This window comes from Equus przewalskii, chromosome 1 (genome assembly GCF_037783145.1).
Source record: "Equus przewalskii isolate Varuska chromosome 1, EquPr2, whole genome shotgun sequence".
In the NCBI taxonomy this organism is placed as follows: domain Eukaryota; kingdom Metazoa; phylum Chordata; class Mammalia; order Perissodactyla; family Equidae; genus Equus; species Equus przewalskii.
Window position 1 is genome coordinate 28,181,019 of NC_091831.1, and position 25,800 is coordinate 28,206,818.

Below are 25,800 nucleotides of genomic sequence, written 5' to 3' on the forward strand. Positions count from 1 at the left end.
TATTTTTGTATGTGGGATGCCTGCCAGAGCATGGCTTAGATAAGCGGTATGTAGGTCTGTGCCTGGGATCTGAACTGGCGAACCCCTGACTGCCAAAGTGGAGCACGGGAACTTAACTGCCACACCACAGGGCTGGCCCCTTCATTCACTTCTTGATTACCAAACTATCCTGTTCTTACCTTACTAACCATATTGCTACGCAGCTCCCATGCTTTCTCCCACACCCATCCTCACTACCTCTCAAGGCTCCTTTCTCTTAACTTAACCCACCACCTCCTCACTATTTATACCCAGGCTTCTTATAGGAAACCACTTGCGCTAGGGCCTCTCTGAAGGCAACATAAGTCACTGCCAGAGCAAGGGAAAGTATCCTGCTTTTTCAGAGCTGACAAGAAGGGCGAAGCTCTCCGTCACAGTGGGCAGGCAAGCAGACAGGGCCGAGTAACGCCCCATTTCAGTGGTTAGCCCCTGCAGACTCAGAGCTGACAGTGCACTGTAATAAGATTCATTTCTGTTCGCTTAACTGATGTGGGCTCTGTGGTAAATGTTCACTTGCTTAATTGCTTTGGCAGATTTGCTGATTGCCTTTCCTGAGGAATTCTAAAAGATCCCCTTGGGATGGAGCATAAACCTCTTTTTATGTCTTTTAATTTCATTCTTTACTTGAAATACTTGAAACCAGTATGTGATCCATATGGCCACCATCCCCTCTCTCCTGTGCATGAACATCAGGACCACTCCTTTCTAGTATGATGTCCATGTGGCCCACACTGGACCACTCAGAAATCTTGTCAGCCTTCTTCCTCCTCTGTCCACATGAGATCCCCATTCCTCCCACTCCACCATCGAGTTATATGCACAGCTCGTCTAATTTAGTTCCAGATCCAAGTGGCTTGTTTTCTCTAACTAGTATGGGATCCACAGAAAATTTCCTTGTCCCTCCAGTCTAGCACGTGCTCCACTAAAATAATTTCCCTCTGTTTTTGAAGTGGTAGGAAAAGAAGCCTAAGTTAGTCAATCGCTAATTTTTTTGCCCTCCTGCTCCCTGCCTTTGTGCTTAAAAGTTAAATGAGTTATAGTAAATTGGTTAATTGGGCTAATGGAAATGAGATGTAATTAAAATATTTCAGGTTTTTGGCTCATGTCAGTTTCTTAAAAGTTCTCGAATCACATTCAGGAGATTGGAATGTTCACCATTAATTAAAATTAGATCACTTTTTTGGGTTTTGAGCTGATCTCCACTGCCTCAGAAGTCCTCCCAGGTATATATAAGGGTTTTCTTGTGTCCTTAGTGGGACAGAAAATCTATTAGACATTTTCACATGGCTCATTTTATTCCTTTATATTCGCTAGATGTTTCTGAGAATGTAGAAGGGCCTTGCTTCTGGAGATAGGAAATCCAGGGCCAAACTAATTTCAAAGGCTATAAAAGATTTGTATTCTGTAGCCCCAGGAATGCTGCCAGCAACTCCTGGCCTGCTACTAGAGACAGAGTAAGGGACTCTGAAGCACAGAGTAATGCATCTAAGCAGGGATAGACTAATCTCATAGGTGTTTTATCCCAAGGAAAGTTTTGGAGCCTCTGTTCGTTTATTGAGAGAAAGCTTTAGTAAAAAGTAGACATTTCTGAGGGAAATGTATTAAGTGATATCTTTTATGGAAATGTAGATGGTCCATCTGACTTTTATGGTTCTTTCAACTCCTGTAGTTCATACTTCTCCATTTATATTCATTGTGATTGTGGAAACAGTGAAAAAATGTCAGGCTAGTATCTAAAGCAGGAAGGAATTCCATTCCTCTTACAGCGATGCTAGAGGAGATAATTTAGCCCAAGTGTAAAGCCTGTGGCATCTTATTTGGCTTAAATCTATGGTTTGAGGCCACAGTAACTAGAAATTAGCTCATTTTTCAAGCAAAGTAGCCATAAACAACCAATTGCTTAATTTCCAGCAGGTGATAAGGTGGAAATCTACACTGGGAAAAGTCATACATCAAGGTTGAATGCCCAAACTGCCAAAATGTGTAGTCATGCACACAGCTTCAGAAAATGAGGCAACTGCCCCTCAGGCTGTGTGCATGTACATTTCACACACATTAGCTCTTTCCTGTTTCCCTCCATTTAATGGATTGTGAACCTTCATTTGTCCAGTGCAGAGCCTGGATGAAAATGTAGTCCAGTAGGTGAATAATTTACCTGATGTGACACATGTCTTTCTCACCTAGAAATCAAGAGGAATGCTGACTCAAATCATTCCCCAGGTTAAAATATGAGGGTTATTAGGGTGTAGTCAATGATACACATTTTCTGTTCCATTCCTTTCAACCAATAAATTTGTGTACACAAGTAAATCAAGTTCTCTTTAGTAATTAGGCCAGTTTACGTAGTTGGAGCAAGCAACCAGATGTACTGGCCAGTAGCTCGTCCTTCCCGATGGTTGTCAAAAGGCCTTCTATAGTAAGAGTCCATTTTTGTGTCTCTGGTCCTGAAAAGAATGGCCACAGGAACTGCAGTATAAGGAAGGGGATAACAGACATGAAAGGATTAAGACCTGGTACATAGGGGATAAGTTGGTGGAACAACCCTAACTAACAGGTCAGTTGCTGGAGTTTTGACTAGATGGTTTAAAATTGAAAAGGTTAGAAGGTATTCTTATTTGAGGTTTTATTTTGTTTAATGTTAATCAGCAGAGTCTCTGAGGCTTGTAATGCACTGCTGTTAACAGGCATCACGGGAAATTGCTTTTGTTGTTGTTGAATTGGAAGGGCTGAAGATTCATTGACTCCATAAAGAAGGAGACTTATTACTGCATGAAGTGGGAGTATGTGAGGCAATTCTGAAGGTGAAAACAAATGTTAGTTTAAAATTAAATAACTCAACCTCAGATGAACGATTTTAACTACTGCCACACACCACTCAGTTGTACCTTCACCCCTTCTCAGAAGCCAGTCTTTTACCTGTTTGTTTGAAGGTTTCCCAAGTAAAAGCAATTATGAATATGATGGTTTTCTAGTCTTTAATCCCAAATATCTGAGAATATACTGTATAGTATAGATCACTGGACTGCTCTTTTGGGTCTAGGAATGGTGAAGCTGCTTGGAAAAAGAAAATTCCCTTTAGGACAGGTTAAATGGTATACAGGAAAATACAGAGGAAAGGTTTGGAAAGGAAATCCAACCAGATGAAGGAACTGGTGTCTCTTGCCCAAGGTCACATAGCCTAGAATTGGAAGAATCAGGATTTTAACTCAGGTCTACTGCCTCTAAAAGCCTTGCTTTTTACATTATATATAACATGCTATTTAGAGAAGCAATGGTATTTTAACTGGGCCTTCGAGGAAAAATAAGACTTCAGCTTTTTAGTGGTGAAGAAAAATAGCATTCCATGTGAAGAAAACCATTTAAACAAAAGCATGACATCCAAATGTACATATTGAGCAAGTATTTGAAAAGACAGGGCTATATAGCTCTTATGAGGTTGGGGCTTGGAATCCAAATTTGTTTTTATCAGCTTCAGATCTTCACCCTTAATGAGACTCTTTAATGTAAATCTGGTAGCCTTATAGGAATAATTTTAGGATGAAACTGTTCAGAATCTTCCCAGTATGTACCATGTTGAGTATACCACTTATGTTTCCTCCTTCCTTGGAATAAGAGCTACAGAAACTTTTCCTGTAAACAACCTTTGCCATTTTTTCTCCTTTCTGCTTGAAGGATTTACATTGTAGCTTTTAGAAACAGGCTGCTTCCTTCAAATATCTCAGTAAGGAAACAATCACTATGTTCTGTGCTTCTGGATGAAACTATTATTTATTTATTGTTTCATAAAAGACCCATAGATGCTTCTGTCTGTGGTAAATAGCTGGGATTGTGAGAAATGGCATCTTTGGAGGATTTACTTTAGACTCACATTGGATGTGTGGAAGAATATGAGGAAGGATCCACGTTCTCTTAAACTACATTGCCTACATTGTTAAGGTCCCATTTCCATGCATTTCTTGGGTAAATTGGGCATTAACTATGTGTTCAGCCATCATCCACCCAGCTCCAGGGAAAAGAAAGCTGCTTTGCAGAGTCATGAGTCAGAGAGAATAAGATAAAAATGGACCAAGAGATCCCTAGCCAGTTTGTGGCTCAGCCTTGCTGTTCCATCTGTCCACTTCATTTTGCTTCAGTTTGTATAAGTGACTCTTGTCTTCAGCAGTCAGAAGTTGACAGTTGCATTGGAGGGTGGCCCCGATTCTTGCCCTTAAAGCCGCTTTGGGTACAGAGCCATCCCTTACTGTGGCTGGCTTTAACGATCTCCCTTACTATGACGTTGTTTCTTTTCTTTCCTCTTTGGGACTTTCTAATTCAGTAGTGTTAGAAGACCCAGTACCAGACTATAACACACTCCCCTGCTCCTCTCCCACCTCCAAATAAACAAACAAAAATTTAGGCTTACTTTTAGAAGATGTTAGATTACTTTAATAAGGAATGCCAGAAAGCTTTTCTCTAGTCTCTAGGTATGGCTTAAGAGGAAGAGAGGGGCCGGCCCGGTGGCGCAGCAGTTAAGTTCGCACATTCTGCTTCTCAGCGGCCCGGGGTTCGCCTGTTCAGATCCCAGGTGTGGACATGGCACCGCTTGGCAAAAGCCATGCTGTGGTAGGCGTCCAACGTATAAAGTAGAGGAAGATGGGTACGGATATTAGCTCAGGGCCAGTCTTCCTCAGCAAAAACAGGAGGATTGGCAGCAGATGTTAGCTCAGGGCTAATCTTCCTCAGAAAAAAAGAGTTAAGAGAAAGCTTTACTATCTTCAGTAACAACTTTTATTCTTTCTTTGGAGGACAGCTGTTCATGTCTGAGCCATCTTTTCTCCTGCAATGGGGATAAAACATTTTTATTGTTATTTTCATTCTTTTGGAGAAGAGCTGGTGATCATGGACCTCCTTACTTGTGGTGAGACTAGACAAAAACCTTCTTAGACTTTATTTATTTATTCAGTTTTAAAAATGGAATCTCTCAATATGCCAGGCAATTTGGTAAAGGCCTGGGAATATATTAGTGAGCAAAATAAATTTGGTCCCTGCTCTCATGGAGTGTTTAGTTCCAGTTTGAGGAAAGCTGAGGGTTTGGTTAGAAATTATATTCTTTCTCCCCACTAAGTTCTACCTCCAAACTCCTTTCCCTTTCCTTGGACCTTATTTCTTTAAATCCTCTTCCTCGTCCTGGATGGATGGCTCTTCTCTCTAGGTAACGTGGGCAGTTCCAGCCATTTCTCAAAAAAAAAAGTGGTCAAGAGTGTTGAGAATAAGAGAATCTTCCTTATCCCCCACCAATCTACTGCCAACATTTTATTCCAAGGAGTTCTTTGTTCAACAGCCAAAAGTCGGCATCATTTGCCAAATGCAGACCTTTTAATCTAAAGATATCATGCTTATTACCAGGAGTTGAACTTTTCTTATCTTCAGGCGAGGTTGGTCCTCCCTGCGCGTGTGGCTTCCAGTGCCAGTCTCACCCACTTTTCTAGTACCTCTTGTGGTACTGCACCATAGAGGCTTCTCCAGAAGCTCCTTAAACTCACTCTTTCTGCTGTAATTTACAAAATAGTCAGTGGCCCAGTGAGCTCCTTTTCTTCCTGCCACCAGCATTGCTAGCATATGCAAGCTCTAGGAAAGTTATATTGGTGAATGAAACACCCTGGGTGAGTGAATTCTGTGTGGAATTGATTGCTAGGGAAAGCAGCTTACTTAAGGACTGCTGGAGTCAAGGAGGCCTTAATCTTTTTTTTTTTTAAACAACTTTATTCATATATGTTACAATTCACCCATTTAACATGTACAACTCATTTTTTTAAATTTATTTTATTTTTTTATAATTTATTTTTTTAATTTTTTGAGGAAGATTAGCCCTGAGTTAACTACTGCCAGTCCTCCTCTTTTTTTTGCTGAGGAAGCCTGGCCCTGAGCTAACATCTGTGCCCATCTTCCTCTACTTTATACATGGGATGCCTACCACAGCATGGCATGCCAAGTGGTGCCATGTCCACACTTGGGATCTGAACCGGCGAACCCCGGGCTGCTGAGAAGCGGAACGTGTGCACTTAACTGCTGCGCCACCGGGCCGGCCCCCATTTTTTAAAATATATTCACAAAGTTGTACAACCATCAGTACAATCTAATTTTATTTATTTTTTATTTATTTATTCTTTGAGGAAGATTGGCCCTGAGCTAACATCTACTGCCAATCCTCCTCTTTTTGCTGAGGGAGACAGCCCTGAGCTAACACCGTTGCCCATCTTCCTCTACTTTATATGTGGGACACCTACCACAGCATGGCTTTTGCCAAGTGGTGCCATGTCCTCACCCGGGATCCGAACCAGTGAACCCCGGGCTGCCAAAGCGGAACATAGGAACTTAACTACTGCACCACCGGGCTGGCCCCTAATTTTAGAATATTTTGTCCCTGCCAAAATGTACTCCATACCCTTTAGTGGCCAATCCCCATTCCTCCTCTAACTTTCCCCTCAGCCCCAAGCAACCACTAATCTACTTTCCATCTCTGTAGATTTGCCTGTTCTGGGCCTTTCTTATAAATGGAACCATACAATATGTGGCCTTTTGTGTCTGACTTCTTTCACTTAACATACTATTTTCAAGTTTCATCCATGTTGTAGCATTTATCAGTACTTCATTCTTTTTTATGGGTGAATAATATTCTGTTATAGCTATACCACATTTGTTTATCCATTCTTCAGTTGATGGACATTTGGGTTGTTTCTACTTTTTTGCTATTGTGAATAATGCTGCTATGAATGTTCGTGCATGAGTTTTTGTGTGGCCATAATTTTTCATTCTTTTGGGTATATACCTAGGAGTAACATTTCTGTGTCATATGGTAACTCTGTATGTGGTAACATTTGAGAAACTGTGAAACCACTTTCCAAAGTACCTGTACCATTTTACAATCCCACCAGGAATGTATGAAAGTTCTGATTTCTCCATGTACTTGCCAAACACTTGTTACTGTCTTTTTGATTACCAAAAGACAAAATCTTTTGATTACCAAAAGATTTATAGTTCTTAGATCTTACATTTAAATCTGTGATCCATTTTGAGGTTATTTTTTGTGTATGGTGTGAGGTACAGGTCCAACCTCATTCTTTTGCATGTAGATACCCAGTTGTCTCAGCACCATTTCTTGAAAAGACTCTTCCCATTTAATTGTCTTGCTGCCTTTGTCAAAGGGAAGCCACAATCTTTTCATAATAACCGTGTTGGCTCATTCATTGCCCCCTCAAACCTTCCTTTTCTTTCTACTCCTCCCCTCCCTTTCAAGTGCCCTTTTCCAAAATACTCTTCATCCTGAAAGCTTTTGGCTGGCATAGAGTAAGTTTCATTTAAATACCCCTGAAGAGCTTAGACTAAATGAAAACCAATCTCAAGATGCAAATAAAAGGGAAAACGCACATCTCTCTTTGCCATGTATAGTGCTGCCCACCCTGTTCTCCTTTCAGACACTGGTGTGTGTGTGTGTGTGTGTGTGTGTGTGTGTGTGTGTGTGTGTGTGTTCTTATGTCACAGGCCGCTCAAAAGCCCCTGCAAGATCTTTCTTTACTAAAGTCTGTGTTTCTCACTTAGTAAAGGCTAAAGGGTGAGGTCCCCTCTGCCTGAGAAGCTGGTAACCCATGTGGCTACGTTGGTGGCATTTGTGATTGGAACTTTGTAGCATAGGAACCTCAGAATGATTCTCTTCTAGAAGAGAAGGAAACAGTAACCCACAATATAAAGGGTACAAAGAGAAGAAGTCATCTGCAGAGTGAGAAGCAGACTTTCCCTGCTCTACTACTTTACTAAAGACTGACTCTGGCCTGGGGTCTGCTTTGCCCAAGTGACAGGATCCCTGGGGAGAGTAGAACGTCCCTGTATTAGTCTTCTTGGCTGCCATAACAAGATACTATAGACTAGGTGGCTTAAAAAACAGAAATTTATTTTCTCACAGTTCTAGAGGCTAGAAGTCCCAGATTAAGGTCCAGCAGGGTCAGTTTTGGTGAGGACTTTCCTCCTAGCTTGCAGACAGCTGTCTTCTGGCTGTGTCCTCACAAGGTGGAGAGAGAGAGAGAGAGAGATCAAGTGAGCTCTCTGTTGTTTCTTCTTATAAGGACACTAGTCCTATTGGATTGGTGCCTCACCTTTATGGCCTAACATTTAACCTTAATTACTTCCATAAAGGCCCTCTCTCCAAATACAATCACATTGAGGGTTAGGGCTTCAACATGGATGCGGAGTGGGGCGGGGAACAGATTCAGTTCCTAACAATCCAATGCGAACCTAGTGGAGATGCCCTTATGTAGCCTGCCCTAGCCTCCTGCTCATGCAAGACTCCTTTCCCTGGTCTCTTCAGTTCCCTTCTTTTCTTACTGAGCTTCATTTTCTATCAGGCTGGTCAAGGGCAAGGAACTGGTGTCCTGCTTGCAGTATTCACCTTCTCTGAACCTGCCCTTTTTTGCAGCGTGAGGGTTTGGATGGAATGGATGGGGAGGGAATTGAACACATGTTTTGTTCATTTATCGAACTCATGTTTTGCTCATTTATCTTCTGATAATGACATAATTGTGAGAAGGGAAGGAAATGTGTGATTTTTTTTAAAGATAATACTTTCCAGGTTTTTCCTTTCTCTCCACTCCTTTTCTCCTTTCCTCCCTCTGAGCCTCCTTCCTTCCTTCCTCCCCTGTCTTTATTTCTTCCGTCTTTCCCTTTCTCCTTTCTCTCTCTTCTTGCTTCTTTGCTTTCTTTCCTGGTGAGCGAATTCCCCTGGTAGAAAGGGAATAATACAAGCACAGCATCCCCACCTATTCCATTCCCAGAGATTATTTCATTGTCCAAACCTCACCAGCTTCTCTGAGCAGCTGGGCCCCAGTGGCTATTACCCTCCTACCCAGACAAACACTAGGGTGCTTTGGGGTTCTTGGTTCTTTAAATCTAGGCAAAACAAAAACAAAAAACAAGCCTAGTTCAGTTAAGTCACGATTTTTTCAAACACTTTTTCAAAAAAAATATTACTAAGAAATTTAAGGAAAATGTCGGAGTGGGGAGCATGAAATGGATGTATTTATAGAGTGCAGATTCTTAAAACAACTCAGGTCTAATAGTAGATTGATTTGGCTACTGTACAGTGCTAGACCTCATGACTCAGACTCTATATTGGGTTAACTTTAAGTTGATACTGCTGCTAGGTTTGGTGGGGTTCTCAATTCCTCTCTAAACCTGTTCCCCTTATGTTCTCATTGAGTTTAGGCTCCTGGTTTCCTTTCTGCTCCTGGACTGTTGTCATCCCTGCCAGTATCCTCAAACTTTGCCTTCTGAATGAGAAAAATGTTTGACCCCCACCTGGTCGCAAACTCTTTCCCACTTTGATTTCAGACCAAGCCACAACCTTTATTTAACATCTCTACCCTTCTTGGTAGTTTTGGGAAAAAGTAAGTTACAAGAACCTCTTGCCCATGACCCATTTCTATCCTATTTGATTTATTCATTCACTGAATATTTATTGAGCACCAGCTGTGTGCCAGGCATTATGGTAGATGTTTGACATTGCTTTATTATATAAATGTTGCAAGAATTCTCTAAGATTTAGTCGCTCTTTCAACAAACATTTATTGTATGTCTACAATGTACCATTCTTAGGTGTTGTGCTAAGTGGTAAGGTAGGTATTGTTATTCCCACTTTTTTCCTTTGGTGAGGCATACAGCTTCCCCAAAATCATTCATAATAACAAATGGTCAAACTAGGATTTTAAACCATGATTTTTTTTTGTTTCTGGCTTATACTTTTATTACCTGTATTAGATTAAATGGTTCTATAATTCTTTACTATCAATAAGTTATTTTAAAAGAAAATAGTGATTTCTGTTGTGCAGAGATACACTCGTGTTTTAATAAACTTTTTATTTTGCAGTGATTTTAGAATTGCAGAAAAAGTGCAAAGATAATATACAGAGTTCCCATATATGCCCCTCAACCTAGTTTCCCCCATCTTTCATTACCATGGTACATTTATCAATACTAAGAAACTGGCATTGATACATTACTATTAACTAAACTCCCCATTTTATTTGGATTTCACCAGTTTATCCAATAGTGTCCTCTTTCTGTTCCAGGATTCAATTTGGAGTATCACATTGCGTTTAGCTTTCATGTCTTCCCAATGTCCTCTGGTCTGTGACAATTTCTCAAGTCTTATTTTTCATGACCTTGATAGTCTTAAGGAGTACTGGCCAGGTATTCTGTAGAATATCCCCCAATATGGGTTTGTCTGATATTTTTCTCATGATTAGACTGAGGTTATGGGTTTTTGAAAGCATACAGCAGAGGTGAAGTACCCCTCTCATCAGATCATACCAGGGATTTCATGACATCCACGTGACATCACTAGTGATGTTCACCTCCATCGCTTAGTTAAGGTAGTGTTCACCAGGATTCTTTACCGTGAAGTTACTAGTTTTCCCTTTTGGTACTCTATTCTTTGGAAATAAGTCACTAAGTGTAGCCCACCCTCAGTGGGAATGGGAATTAAATTCCACTTCCTAAAGTGGAGAGTATCTTCACATATTATTTGAAATTGTTCTGTTAAAAAGATTTGTCTCTTCTCCCCATTTATTTAATCATTTTTATATCAATATGGATTCATATTAAACTCTGATCTAAAACGTGCTTTTTTTGCTGCACCAGACAAGAAATGACAAGGACTCATATCAAGGCATTGGTTTCAGGAAAGTTTATTTATTTCAGATGTCAGAGATTTGTAAGAGGTAGATTTGATAAGACTTGTGACATTGGATGTGAGAGAGTGATGGAGAGGGAGTGTTTGAAAATGACTCTCAGATTTTTGTTTGAATGGCTGGAAATAAAATTTTGGTTAGAAATATTAAGCAGCAAGCAGGAAGATCGGTTCTAGGCTTTGATAAAGCTGAGCTTCTTCAGAGACTGTTTAGCCTACATGTTGGCCCAGCTTTACTGAGTGCCCTGTTCTCCCAAGTCAGAGCAAAGAAAACGACTTTCTTTCTGATTGAAACACCAGGGCCCCCTAGTGGACAGCCCCCTGGGTCCTGTTTCTTGTCTGAAGGATGCTTCGTTTTGTTTTTTGTTTGCTTGTGAGGTTTTCTTCTAGTTCCTTTGCAGAACAGAGATGCTTGATTCTCTTCTCTAATAAGTTATTAAACCCTTCCCATTTCAGAGTTACCTGTTCACCCCCATATGGCCCCACGTTCAATAAGAGGACAGTTACTCTGACAATCACTCCTATGCTCTCATACTCTAAACCAGAGGGTACTTGATGCTTGCTTTTAACTCATTTATCCTCTTCTTCCATCCGGTGCTATATTAATGTTAATTCTTTGTTTCAGAGCCATCATCAACCATTTTAACCCCAAAATTGAATCCTACGCTGCTGTGAATCACATATCCCAACTGTCAGAGGAGCAGGTAAGCCACTACTCTCTCCAGAGTGACCTTAGTTTGTGGCTGGGATCAAGCAGTTACCCTCTTTCTGATGGCAGAGGGATTCTGTGACTGAGTTTCTAGTGGGAGTGGCAAGAGCCAGGCTGCTAAAAGGAATTAGTAAAGAATTTGCTGATAGTACTTTAGAGTAATGGCTTCTAGTTTTGTGCCATATGAGGGATTCATTTAATTATTTAGAAGATATGTAGGTGAAATTTTGGTGAATTATTGTCTTAGAGTGGGTGATAAGGCATTTCTTTTTTAATTTTAAGCAGAGTCATTTTTATTTTTATTTTATTTATTTATTTATTTTTTTGCTGAGGAAGATTAGTCCTGAGCTAACATCTGTTGCCAGTCTTCCTTTTATTTGCTTGAGGAAGATTAACCCTGAGTTAACATCTGTGCAAATCTTCTTCCACTTTACGTGTGGGTCACTGCCACAGCATGGCTGACAAGTGGTATAAGTCCATGCTCGGGATCCAAACCCACGAACCCAGGCTGCTGAAGCAGAGTATGCTGAACTTAACCACTATGTCCTGGGGCTGGCTTCTCATTTTGATTTTTTGAAAATAAGAAACGAGAACTTAGAAATGGATGAAACTGCCAGTTAGAAAAATCCTGAGTTCAGCATAATTTGATGTTATCAGGCTCATTAAAATATGAGCCTTCATTGGGACAGATCTTCCTTAGTAATTGAGTTCTATTTTCCTAGCAGTTATTTCTGAGCAGGTTTTTCTGTGCTATGGACTGAGTTGGAGATGCAGAAAGCCTTGTGTGTTTGTTTTCCTTGAGTCTGGCCTTATTTCTCCTTCTCCCAAAGTGCCTGCCCTCGGCTCTGCACTATATGAAGTACAGATGAGGCTTTAGGGTGGCATGGGATTGAACTTGATGCTTTTGAATGAGACCCTTGAGTCCAGTTTTTAAAAGTGCAAAATAAGACATCAACACAATCTCCCTTCCTTCCCACCCTACTCCTAAGTTAGAGGGCCAAGGTATATGTGAGATGAGAGTCCAGGTGTTGACTCCAAGCCAGTTGAAAACACATATATGCTCTGCTCTCCCTTTTGTGCCAATGCTTCAGTGTAACCCTTCTCTGAGCCTCGTGCTGGCAGGGCCAGCCAGCCAGCTATGGTGCAAGCATGTATTCCAGTGTTCCTAAAAACTATTCAGCTCAGCTAGTGAGGTACCAAGCAAGCCTTTTTCCTAACAGACAAGCTTCTCAGTATTCCCACCAGTGGCTCTTTCCTCAGCTAGATAACAGGACTCTATTAGTCTATCAGTTCTTCCCTTTGACATATTTATTCTCTTTTGTGAGGCAGCTGTGAGAATCCGGCATCAGGTTTAAACTACTTTTGTAAATGGCTTTCATTTTCGTTTTCCCTCTTCTGCCTGTGGAGCAGTCCTGAGTCCTGTTCTTTCATGCCATTGTTCTCCTTAAGGTGCTTTGAGATGCTATCCTTTTCCTGTTCGACCAGTTCAGATCAGTTGTACTATATACCGTTTTTATGCGAAAGACTTCAACATCTTAAGTTTTGTACAGTGAGAGAAAGGGTGACTTTCCTACCACAGTGAGCTCTGGTTAGTCTAAAAGCAAAAAAAAAGGAAGACACATTTTTCCTGTCAGCCACGTGCAGTATTCATCCCCCAGCAGCTTGGGAAGGTCAGGCTGAAATCTTTCTACAGCAGTAGCAGCCACAGACCAATAATAAAAATCCATTCTGGCGCATGAGGCAATCTGGAAAAGGATGATTAGCAAGCACGTGTCCTAACCCTCCTCCAACTTCTTTCAAAGTTAAATGAAGTGATGAAAGTGCTTCTCAAAAAGAGTCCACACGCCAGAGATGAGGCTATTTCTATGGAGAGGGAGAGTACACAGCCCTATTTGAGAATGGGGAAGGGATAGCAGCTCTCAAAGATTCATTTACTTAGTCAATAAATAATTACATGCCTGCTGTATACAAGGTATGGTGCTGGGTAGTGGAAATCAGTGGTGAATAATCTAAGTGTGATCCTTGCTCTCACAGAGTTTTTGTGCACTCATTACCTCTCTTAACAATCCTTTTCATGTGAGGAGTGGGGGAAGGGTGATACTATTCTGGGACCCTTTTCAAAACTGCATTCAAAATAGTTGTTGCTTCTCTTCCCTAACTGACTTTGAAGGGCACTAAATGACAGCATTAGGGTGCACTTGGTTTTATTATGAGCACTATCAGATTAGAAGTATTTGTCTGCCTTGTTTATTTTATTTTATTTTATTTTATTTTTTTGAAGAAGATTAGCCCTGAGCTAACATCTGCTGCCAAGCTTCCTCTTTTTGCTGAGGAAGACTGGCCCTGAGCTAACATCCGTGTCCATCTTCCTCTACTTTATATGTGGGATGCCTACCACAACATGGCTTGCCAAGCAGTGCCATGTCCGCACCCAGGATCCGAACCGGCGAACCCCTGGCCACCAAAGTGGAATTTAACTGCTGTGCCACTGGGCCGGCCCCTGTCTGCCTTGTCGATCTCCAGTATGTGTTGGAGCACTTTTCTCCCTTCACTTATGAACATTAGTGCTAATATCACTTAAAGTTAAGTATAGTCACAGCTTCCCAAAGAGCTGGCTTTGGGATGCAGTAGGGCCTTGCAGTTGTTAGCAGCAAACTAAGTAGAAAGAAAAAATCAGGAACTTAATCTCCAAGTAGATTTGAGATACTCCTTAAAATGAAACCTAAAGATCATGGATAGGCGTTAACTGGAATTTATAGCACTTAGTAAGACAGAAGACAAGAGAGGGCTCTTTGCTAGATCTGCCTGCCCAGCCTACCATTTTCTTCTAGCAAAATATTTGTAAATTTTTGAGTTCTGACAGTGCCCAGACATAGTCCAGCCTCTGTTTGAGGCTTTTCAAGGTGATGCTTATAAATCCATTATTGCTTATTAAATAAAGTCCACCCTCTCACACTGGGGTTTCTTTTCAGATGTCCAGAAGATAGATGACAATTTTCTGTTATTTCTCACTGGCTTCATGGAGGGCAAAGCTTTTTAATCAGTTAACACCCTCAGCATGACTGAATGGTGGTACGTTTTCTAGTATAATAAACTACAGACATTTTTATATTGTATATGCAGGTGTCATATTTGTCTGAGGTTGATTGTGAAGCTTGTTTACTTTGAATCCTTTTTTTGTGTGTGGTAAAATATGCATAAAATTTACCGTTTTAGCCATTTTGAAGTTTGCAGTTCAGTGGCGTTCACAAGTACGTTAACATTATGCAACCCTCACCATTATCCATCTCCAGAACTTTTTCATCATTCCCTGTTGAAACCCTATATCTATCTATTAAACAGTAACTCCCCCCTCCTCTTCTTCCAGGCCATAGTAACCACTGTTCTGCTTCATGTCTCTATGTATTTGACTATTCTAGGTACCTCATGTAGGTAGAATCATTCAATATTTGTCTTTTTCTGTCTGGTTTATTTTACTTAGCATAATGTCTTCAGGATTTATCCATGTTGTATCATGAATCAGAATTTCATTCCTTTTAAAGGCTGAATAATATTCCATTGTATGTACATACTACATTTTTTTATCCATTCATCCATCATGGACATTTGGGTTGTTTCTGCCATTTGGCTTTTGTGAAGAAAGCTGCAGTGTACACTGGTCTATAAATAACTGTTTGAGTCCCTGCTTTCAGTTCTTTGGTGTATATATCCAGAAGTGGAATTGCTGGATCAGGTGGTAATTCTATGTTTAATTTTTTGAGAAGGTACTGTACTGTTTTCCACAGTGGCTGCACCATTTTACATTCCAGTTACTTCATCTCCTTGCCAACACTTGTTTTTCTCTGCTTTTCTTTGTTTTTAAGATTTTACTTTTCATTTTTCTCCCCAAAGCCCCCCGGTGCATAGTTGTGTATTTTAGTTATTTTAGTTGTGGGTCCTTCTAGTTGTAGCATGTGGGGCGCCACCTCTGCATGACCTGATGAGCGGTGCCATGTCCACGCCCTGGATCCGAACCGTTGAAACCCTGGGCTGCTGAAGCAGAGCATGTGAACTTAAGCACTTGGCCACAGGGCCGGCTCCTCTCTGCGTTTTTTCGATAATAGCCATCCTAATGGATGAAGTGGTATCTCATTGTGGTTTTGATTTGCATTTCCTAATGATAATTGATGTTGAGCATCTTTTCATGTGCTTATTGGCTATTTGGTCTACCTTTTTTGGAGAAAGGTCTATTGAAGCCCTTTGCCCATTTTTTAATTGGGTTGTTTAGTTTTTTGTCATTGAATTTTAGGAGTTCTTTTTATATTCTGTATATTAATTCCTTATCAGATATGTGATTTGCAAATATTTTCTCTTATTCTGTGGGTTGATAGTGTCCCTTGACGCACAAAAGTTTTTAATTTTGATGAAGACCCTACTTGTCTATTTATTCTTTTGTTGCCTGTATTTTTGATGTCATATCTAAGAAGTCATTGCCAAATTCAATGTTATGAAGTGTCGACACAGATAATCCATAATCAATCTATAAATCAAAATTGGGGTGAGTTTATTATGAGCCAGATCTGAGAACTAGAGCCCAAGGCCTTCCTTCGCCAAGGAAGGAAGGGCACCAAAGAAGTGGGATGTACAGAGTGGTTATATACCATCTTGGAACGAAGAGCATACATCACCTGTAACAGGAATATCTCTTTTACTACTGTCATGAGGTGCTTAGCTGGCACAGCAGGTTGGTGGTCAGCAGGTCAGTAGTCACAAGGTGAGCACAGCAGGTTGGTAATTAATCTTTAGTTTCCAGGAAGAGATGCTTATCCTTAAAGAAATGCTGATATGGGGGGAAGCCACATCCCTGTCTTTAAGCGCATCATTCTCGTCTTTGGGACACAGTAAATGTTTAAAGCAGATGTACAATGCATGCTCAACAGGCCACGTCAGTCCCTTTTGGAAAAACAAGGTCAGGTCGAATTAGTTTTAGAACAAATGGCTTCCTCATATACTCCCACAAGTCCTATTGCTTTCATTTACTTATGAGAAGTTTTTCTTCTGTGTTTTCTTCTAAGAGTTTTGTAGTTTTAGCACTTATGTTTAGGTCTATGATGCATTTTGAGTTAGTTTCTGTAGATGGAGTTTGATAAGGGCAATTTGACCTCTTGTTGTATTTCACATATCTTTATGAATAAAAATTATGGAGAAGATACAACTTGCTTTTCCAAGAACTGTGCAGCTACACCCAGTTTATCCCCCACTGCATTTGGCTTGTCTCTAGTACATCCTATAAAAATTATCCCTGGGGCCAGCCCCGTGGTGCAGCGGTTAAGTTTGCATGTTCCGCTTCTCAACGGCCCGAGGTTCGCTGGTTCAGACCCCAGATGCGGACATGGCACTGCTTGGCAAAAGCCATGCTGTGGTAGGTGTCCCAGCTATAAAGTAGAGGAAGATGGGCATGGTTGTTAGCACAGAGCCAGTCTTCCTCAGCAAAAAGAGGAGGATTGGCAGTAGTTAGCTCAGGGCTAATCTTCCTCAAAAAAAAAAAAATTATCCCTTAGGCCCCTTGCCCACCCTCAGCTGAGATTTAGCTTTTTTCTCTCCCTAGTATGGCTTTTTGGTAAGCATCCATCCCTCGCTGGTAGACTGATTTGATATGCTGCCCTCCCACCACCAGTGGCCTGCACTCTGATTTTCATTCTCCCAGGAGGATAGCTGAGTTACACAACCTGTGTTTCATAGGTAAATCCAGGGATCCTTTTGTCTGTACTAGATAAATGTGGATGGAGGTATTGAAAAGAGACTCTTGACCCCGGGCTAATCTTGGGTTTGGGGGCTTTGAGGACATCCTGTCTTGATGATGCACTGCTACCTTCAGAGAATTATGTTGAAATAGAAGAGTTCTTCATGGGGTTCTCCTCCTTATCCTAGCCTACCCTAAACTCTTATATGCTGCTTTTCAAATTAGGAAACGGATTTTCTTTTCTATTATTATTGACTACATCATATTAGAAATGGGTCTACACTTAAGAGGTCTGTCATGAAATTTCTTGGAATAATACTGGCTCACAGGTTCTTGACCTAAGGTTCAAGAATAGGCTTTAGAGAATTATTGCACAATCTGAAATTGTGTGTAAAATTATGTATATGTCCTTTTTTTCCCTGAGCAGAGTCCATCTTTCTTAAAATTCTTAACCAATCTTTGACACCCTCCCCCCCAGTTTTTTTTTTAAGAATCACTGGCTTAGCTGCCTTGAATAGTACCTCATACTTTCCTTGCCCCCAAAACCATGAGACCTTTAAAAATGCCCATTGAGGATCTTGAGCTCCTTTTAGGCTATTCACTATTTGTTTTGGTTTACAAATGCTATGAAATATTGATTTATATCAGCTCTAAATTCCTTATAGGCAAGAGGGCTTCATAGCAGACCTTTACAGAAGATTCTCTAGAGCCCTGAATATCTAGAGTACATGGGGCACTTTAGGATTTAAGGCAAAACTTTCTCTGAGCACCTGATTCCCTAAGCTCTCAGTCACATTCATGACCAATTTTGTGCCTTTGAAATATCCCATCGGAAAGCAAGTAAATGACTGGCTCCCTCTGGCTTTCTTCTGCCTTTATCAGCTATCATTTTTTTAGCATTCAGTGCCTTCTCTGTGCTAGGCAGATACAGATTATACTAGGCATTTGAGGGATACAGAAGTATGATAAAGGGCCTTTCTTCTCAAAGGATGGAATAAGTGCAAGAGATGGCTTAAGGCAACTTATTATTGATGGCCAAACAGTACTAGTAATGGGATCTGTGAGTTCCTGTTAGAGAAAGATCTCTGCAGGTTGTAGTGGTCAGGAAAAGTCACATGGAGGAGAGAATAATTAAGTTGGACCTTGAAAGAGGAAGGATAGGGATTGGATAAACAGAGAGGTATAGATTGTAAAATGTACTCAAGGGCAAAACCTGAAAGGGACAGAAAGAATGGAGAAGAGTCTCAGAGTGTCTGTAGGTCATGTCCTTGAGTCACAGGATACCCAGAGGCTGGATGACTTGGAAATACACTTCAGTCATTTAAATTATCACAGCTTCCATAATCCCTAATGCACTGATTTTCCCCCTGTCATAATTGTACTGTCTTTGGTTCAACTCACAAGTGTTCATCAAAGGCCTAGTATGACCCAGCCTCAATGCTAGGCATGTGATGGGACCTGAGGGGCAAACCAATCCCTTTTTTTTTTTTGTAAAAAGTATATAAAATATATATATATATAGCACATTGTTATGCAACTGATCTCTAGAACTTTTTCATCTTGCAAAACTGAAACTCCATCCATCCAAGGGAAGTTGAACAACTCCCCCCACTCCACCCCCGGAAACCACCATTCTACTTCTGTTTTTAAGAGTGGGCCAGACCTGTCTTGAAGCTGTGTTCCTTTCAACCAAGTGGCCCAGGAGCTTGCTAAAAATTTCTCTACGTACAAATTTAGGAATTTTCTGGGAAGATCAGAAAGGTGGTCTGCTGGCACCACCCCCCCCCCCCCATTATGTCACAAGACCATAGGACAGTGTAACCAGATTTCTAAGTTTTCTATATTAGGAATTTTATGGAATTTCACCTCCATTATTTCTTTAAGCCTCCACTCTCACTAGGGCTTTGGACTTTGGATTCAGAAGAGGCCTATATAATGTTGTATATTACAAGAAATATCTTCAGAAATATTATGACAAAGCAAGGTATCATTCATTTATGGGAGTGGGTTAGAGTAAATTAGGGAAACAAACAAAAAATGCTTCACGTCTGAGTGAGTGAAAGTTATATTAGAAGCTAAGTATTTATTTCTGTTTATTAGTAATCTTCCTAAACTTTTTTGATTTTCTCCTAATCCTAAGATAAGAGCCACTACAAATGACTGCTGGGTGTTTAGAAATCCTAATGTAACCTAGCTTTATTTTCTCAGAGAGGAGTGAGATACTAATAAGAGGAGAGCCCTAGTCTGTGGGGCAAACATTGTTAGGGGCCCTGGGTGGCACCTATCACTTAAGAACATCTAGGTGGAAGCACAGAAAGATCTTGGGGAAATATCTGAAGAACTTCAAGGCTTATGAGGAAAATGGAGCCTAATACGCCAGCTTTGGAGTTGTTGGCCCTTGGTGTGCTAGTAAATGTTTAACAACTGGTAGATGGGGCGAGTGGTGGGAAGGCGGCTGATTTGTAGTGTTGGGTGTGAATGCTCCTACCATGGCTACCAATGTAATTGAAGCCAAGTGGATCTCACAGTGCTTGGAAATTTAACAGTCGGCTCTCACAGGACAAGTACGTATGAGCCAGCTCCAGCACACCACTGATTGTTGAGGAACACTTGGAGAGGGGAGCTGTAAAGCTTGAGGCAGAGCTTTCTGAGTGGGAGGCGAGTGTGGTTCACTTTCCCCGTGGGAGCACCTACATAAAGTTCTCCTCAGGGCAGCTTTGGATCTCCAACAGGGCAATTGAGGCCTCTGAGCAGCTCACTCTGAGAGCCCCCGTGATGTTTCCTCATCTTAGAACAGGGCCTTAACCACCATTTAAGACAGCCTTGGCGGAGACATATGCTGGAGAGCTGAGATTTAAGACTCCCATGATAGCCATAACTCAGTTTCCTGTACTCGGCAGCATGTTTTTCTACAACAGCCTGTAGTTTTGCACTGCCTCTCTGTAGCCCTGAGTGATTGTTGCTGTGGGAACTCTTATTGAGTGCAAGCATGTGACACAAGCTTTGGCTGTTTGACCCTGCCTTCTTTGTTGCCTTTGTTTAGATTCTGGCATTTTGGTTGACCTGTTCGACAGAAAAAAAGTTTGGTAAGAGTTGTTTGTTCACTGAATTCACTAAATCAGGAAAGAGGGAGAGGCAGAGGGATTTTCCTATAAGCTGCTTAACCTTGAAAATCAACTTTATGTTATATAGGGCATCTTGAGGAGGTCCACATAAGACAGTCAGCTGATATGTGCTGCTAGGATGGCCATTCTCTTACTTGGACCAGGAGGTAAGCTGTATTACCAGAGATAGGGGAGAGAGTATCTTGGATTTTATCTCCTCTAGATAGGGAAGAATGTATCTTGGATTTAAAAAGGACATAAGTAGATAAAAGGAAAGGAACAACTAGTAGATTTTGAGCTAGGCACTTTTACTTAATTTACTTAATTCTTACATCAGCTATTTGGGGTAGGTGTAATTATCCTCAATTATAGATGAGGATGCTAAAGAAACTAAGTAATTTGTCCAGTGTCACATAGCTATTAGTGGTAAAGCCATAATGTGAGCTGAGGTTTGTCTGACTCTAAAGTTTGAGCTTTTTCCATTTCATCAGGCCGGGGCATGTGGAGAACCTGAGCTTTTCAGATATTCTGAAGGAAGAGGCAAGTCAGGGACAGAACAGTAGAGGGAGAAGCAGGGAGAGTGAAGATAACAGGCCTCATTCCTGGGGGATGGGGAAGGGTCCTGGTTTGGGAAGGGCCCATTCAGTTGAGGAAAGGAAGTAGTGAACAGGGCCCTGGAGAATTTGCCTGCCAGTTAGGCAGAAACGCCTAAGTAGAGGCTCCTGGTAGAGTATGGTAACTTTGTTAATGAGGGAAGAGCCTCTGTTCTGTCCAAGCATGTCAGCAGTATCACTATGAGAAATAAAGCTTTTATGAACACCAGAGGAACATGGCAACTTTTTAAAAAATGTTTTTATTTGTTTCTCTTAATAGATAATATGTTTGGGTCAAAATCTAAAAGGTAGCACACTGAATTTAAATTGTTTTTAAAGTAGTATGGTCATGTGCCACATAAGGATGTATCGATCAGTGATGGATCACTTATACAATGGTGATCTCATAAGATTAGTACCAAAAAGCCTAGGTGTGTAGCAGGCTATACCATCTATGTTTCTGTAAGTATTCTCTATGATGTTCTCATAATGACAAAATCACCTAACGACACCATTCTCAGAACGTATCCCCATCGTTAAGCAACACGTGACTGTACCATTTTTGTTAAAAAACAAAACAAAATGAAGACTCTCAAAATTAATGTCCCACAGCCAAGCTAGATGGATGCAGAGGTCACTGGTGAAGAGCTCGGCTTATTATTCATCTCTGCCATTGTCAGTATTTTCTCCAATTAAGTATGAATTTTGAAGTGCCCATTATATAAACTTCTGGTCTTCCTTGGTCAGGCCTCATTGCCAATGAAGCTTCATTGGCATTGCCTAGGAGGAACAGTGTTGGAGCTTGTAGGAATTCCAGTAGGTGTCAGCTTTTCAAGAGGTTACAGGAGGCAACAGCCCTTGCATTCTTGGTTTAACCCAAGAAGGATCCTTTTTCCCAGTTATTAGATGAGAAGGTACAGATAGGACTTCCCTCTTAGGTTTGCTTTTTAGCTACCTCCTTCCTTTGAAATAGATCTTTGGGAACTTTTGTTTTATTTCGCTGCAACTTCTTCCCCAGGAAGTAGCTCAAAACTCTATGAGGTATGCTCAGAAGAGCATGTTTTGTCACTGTGGTAACATCAGAGTCAGAAGTGTTGCTATGCAAACTTTTATCTCTGTTATGAACTGTGTTAATTGGAAATGTTTTTGCTAAGTACCATAACAGCACTTTGACCTTTCACAGTGATACTGCTGAAAGGAAGTTGTGATCTTAAAAATGATCCACCCAGCTAGAATGGAAACTGTGGATAGCTTACAAATGGGATTTCTTTTAAAGAATTCTGCCTTTTCGGCAGGGATAGATAAATGAGGCCTGGCAGGGAGGCAGAGACTCCCCGTCGAATTGCCCATGAGTTAGGAGCAGAGGCGGTGTTTTCTGTCTCCCTCCCTGAGATGTGATATGTTTCCAAGGAAAGAAACCTCAGGTGGGGAGGACAGAGACATCTGCCTGTTGGTTTGAGTTGGGTAGAGTGTCCCACCTGCAGTAAGCCATAGGGAAGGAGAAGGCCTGGTGCGATATTTGTGTGTCATGTTTCCCCCACTCCCATTACCTTAGCTGCCTATTAGTGTGATTGCGTGCCTTGCTTGTACCAGGTAAGGACCTGGGCATGTTGGGTCTGTAATTACTGCCAAGAAAAGCTTCACAAGGAGTGTCTAGGGCTTTAACCAAATAAAGTCAGGGAGGTGGGGCAACTGCCCAGGGAAATTAAAGAAAGTCACTGTCACCACTCCTTTCGCCAACTGATGGCCTCTCATTAATCACCCACTGTGAGGTTCATTATCTGGTCCACCTTCCTGAAGGGCAGAGCCTGTCTGTCAGATCAATAAATCTCAGAACAGTGGAGAGCCCTTTGGTAGTAGGCTTGAAAGACATGGATGGACTGGGAGAACTGGCCAACTAAATTGGTTCTGAAATTGAGTTTGGTCCTGAAGTATACTTCTGCATATTATATGTAGGGTGGCTGTATAGAGGAAACAGTTACCTTTTAAAAGTCATCATCCTTTTTTAGCCTAAGAGATTTGTGTCCACCTTTTGGATCCTTGTTTCCTGAAAAGATTATATTGGATGATTGTGCCCTGGAGAGATGCTCAGTTTATCTTGGATAGAAGGTCACTGTAAGCACCTAGTGGAGGGAGGGATGCTCACTCAATAGGGTCTGATTTTGTTATCAGATTGCTGTTTGTTCTAGTTCCTGTGTCATTGGCTTGTTTACTTTTTTCCAGCCGCTTTGAACGAAAGTATCCTGAATAAGAACCAATTCTTGCCTCCCAAGGAAGCTCTCTGAACCTGATTTGGTCTAAGAATTCTCTGCTTCTGAGTGTCCTTGGTTAGTGCAATAAGGCAAGGACTGGGTGTCCTTGCTTCAAGTTCCCCAGGTTATTTCTTTTCTGTGTAAAAGTACAGAAGTATGTGCTGTGTGCGAAGCCAGGGGCTGTAAAAATGCAAAAATCATACCTGCCCTTGAAGACTTCAGAATATAAGAATCAGAACTACTACTTTCTTGCTTACACCTTTGCCTGTGTGCTCTCTTGTAGACCTCCCCAAGCTGATGTATTTGGTTTGCTTGCAGCCCCACTTGACCCTTTATAAACTTAAGAGGGACAGATACCCTGTTCTCCTTATACTGTAGTGAAATATTGCCTCATTATAAATCCATAAATGGTTGGCTGATGACCCTTATTTGGAGTGAGTTTCCACAAGGAGAGCCATGATTATCTCATATCTTTCATCCCTGCCTTAGTTTCAAAGAGGCAAAAAGAAGAACCTTCATTAGGTGCCCTTGGTAAAGGCAGGACCCTGTGAGTTCCTGAGCTTGGCAAATGTTTGAGTTGGTCAGAATGTCCAGGAAAGTACACCCACTTTGAAAAAACCTCATGTGGCTGGTGCCTGGCAAAAAATTATTCCAAACACTGTTGATTGCTACCTGGCGTCCATTTAATTTGTCAGGGAGGATTGCCAGGGGTGAAGGAATGGAGAGGAGGAGGACAATGAGGGGAATCCTTGGCATTGTTGAAATACTAAGAATTCCTAGGTTAGAGTTACTGATATATCAGCCTGAATCGTTCTTGCCCCAGCCAAAAATGGAATAGTTAGACCAAAAAAGATGTAAGCTTACTGCCATAGCCACGCATCTTTTTTTGACTAGTTATGATTTATTGGACTTATTTTTTATTTAACTTTATTGAGGTGTAATTAGCATACAATAAGATATATTTATGTAACCTCCACCACCACTACTACCACGGCAAGGTAAAGAACATTTCCATCACCCAAAAAAGTTCTCTTTTGCAGTCAGTCTTATCCTTGAGTCTGGGCCCTGGGCAACCACTCGTGATTTCTGTCACTATAGGTTAGATTTGTCTTTTATAGAATTTCACATAAATTCGTACAATATGTGCTCTTGTGTCTGAGATTCATCCACATTGTGACACTCCTAGGTATTTACCCAAGAGAAATGAAAATATGTGTCCACCCAGAGACTTGTGCACAATGTTCATAGTGGTGTTATTCATGATACCCCAAAACTAGAAACAACCTAAATGTTTATCAGCAACTGAATGGATGAACAAAATGTGATATGGCCATACAATGAAGTATTATTCAGCCATAAAAAGGAATGAATTACTGATAATGCTACAGCATGAAGACTCATGAAAACATGTGCGAAGTGAAAGAAGGCAGTCACAAAAGACCACGTATTACATGATTCCATTTATTTGAAATGTCCAGAATAGGCGAATCTATAGAGGCAGAAAATAGATTAGTGGTTACTTAGGGCTGAGGTTGGGGAGCAGGGTGGAGAGTGACTGCTAATGGGTTTGAGGTTTTTGGAGTTGAGGAAAATTTTCTAAACTTAGATCATGGTGATAATTGCACAACTATGTGAATATACTAAAACCATTGAATTGTACACTTTAAATGTATGAATTTTATGGTATGTAAATTATGTCAATAAAGATGTTTAAAAAAAAAAGAAACTACCAAACTTTTTTCAAAAGTGTTTGTACCATTTTTCATCCCAATGGACAGTGACGAAGAGTTTCAACTATTCTACATCTTTTTCACACTCGGACTTCTGAGTCTTTTTAATTTTAGGCATTCTAGTGGGTATGCAGTGCTTTTGTTACACTGCATACATTACAATTTTTAAAATTATTATTAATTTTATTTTGCATGATGACAAATTGAGCAGCTTTTCATTTGCTTATTGGCCGTTATGTATCTTCTTTTCCATATCATTTGCCTATTTTTAAAATTTAGTTGTTTGTCTTTTTGTGTGTGTTATTTATGAGTTTTTATATATTTTAGATGCAAGTTCTTTGTCATATATATGTATTACAAATATTTTCTCCTAGTAAGTGGCTTGCCTTTGCATCTTCTTAATGGTGTTTTTCAAAGTCCAGACATTTTAATGAAGACCAATTTTAATTAAATATTCATGAAGATGAATTTATTAATCTTTTTAATGATCTGTGCCTTTTTGTTTTGCTTAGTAAATCTTTGCCTACTGCTACTTGTGAAATTTTTCGCCTGTTTTCTTCTATACGTTTTATAGTTCTGACTTTTACATTTAGTTCTATGATTTTTTTTTTTTTTAAAGATTTTCTTTCTTTTCCTTTTTCTCCCCAAAGCTCCCCAGTACATAGTTATATATTCTTCATTGTGGGTCCTTCCAGTTGTGGCATGTGGGACGCTGCCTCAGCCTGGTTTGATGAGCAGTGCCATGTCCGCGCCCAGGATTCGAACCAACGAAACACTGGGCCGCCTTCAGCGGAGCATGCGAACTTAACCACTCGGCCACGGGGCCAGCCCCAATGATCTGTTTTAAGTAAATTTTTTTTTGTATGGTAAGAGCAAATGCTCATTCCGCAACCCTCCCCCTCAAATATTTATTTGTTCCAATGTCATTGTTGAA

The 25,800-nt window shown here is 40.7% G+C and overlaps 1 protein-coding gene across 19 annotated transcripts in view; it reads left to right on the forward strand.

The window, feature by feature from the left end:
• The window catches only part of ARMH3 (armadillo like helical domain containing 3), a 173,211-nt gene that overhangs the window by 127,620 nt on the left and 19,791 nt on the right, over positions 1–25,800 (forward strand). For 7 of the 19 annotated variants that reach the window (XR_011522419.1, XM_070558320.1, XM_070558312.1 and 4 more), the window contains one exon: positions 11,382–11,460. Coding sequence is in view for 9 of the 19 variants with exons in the window: in XM_070558320.1 (XP_070414421.1) it covers positions 11,382–11,460 (79 nt within the window). In the remaining 10 variants the exon portion in view is untranslated. Of the gene's footprint in view, positions 1–11,381; positions 11,461–20,230; positions 20,274–20,379; positions 20,459–23,107; positions 24,863–25,800 lie in introns of those variants that run through there. The other 12 variants (XR_011522399.1, XR_011522406.1, XR_011522420.1 and 9 more) reach the window with 4 other exon arrangements.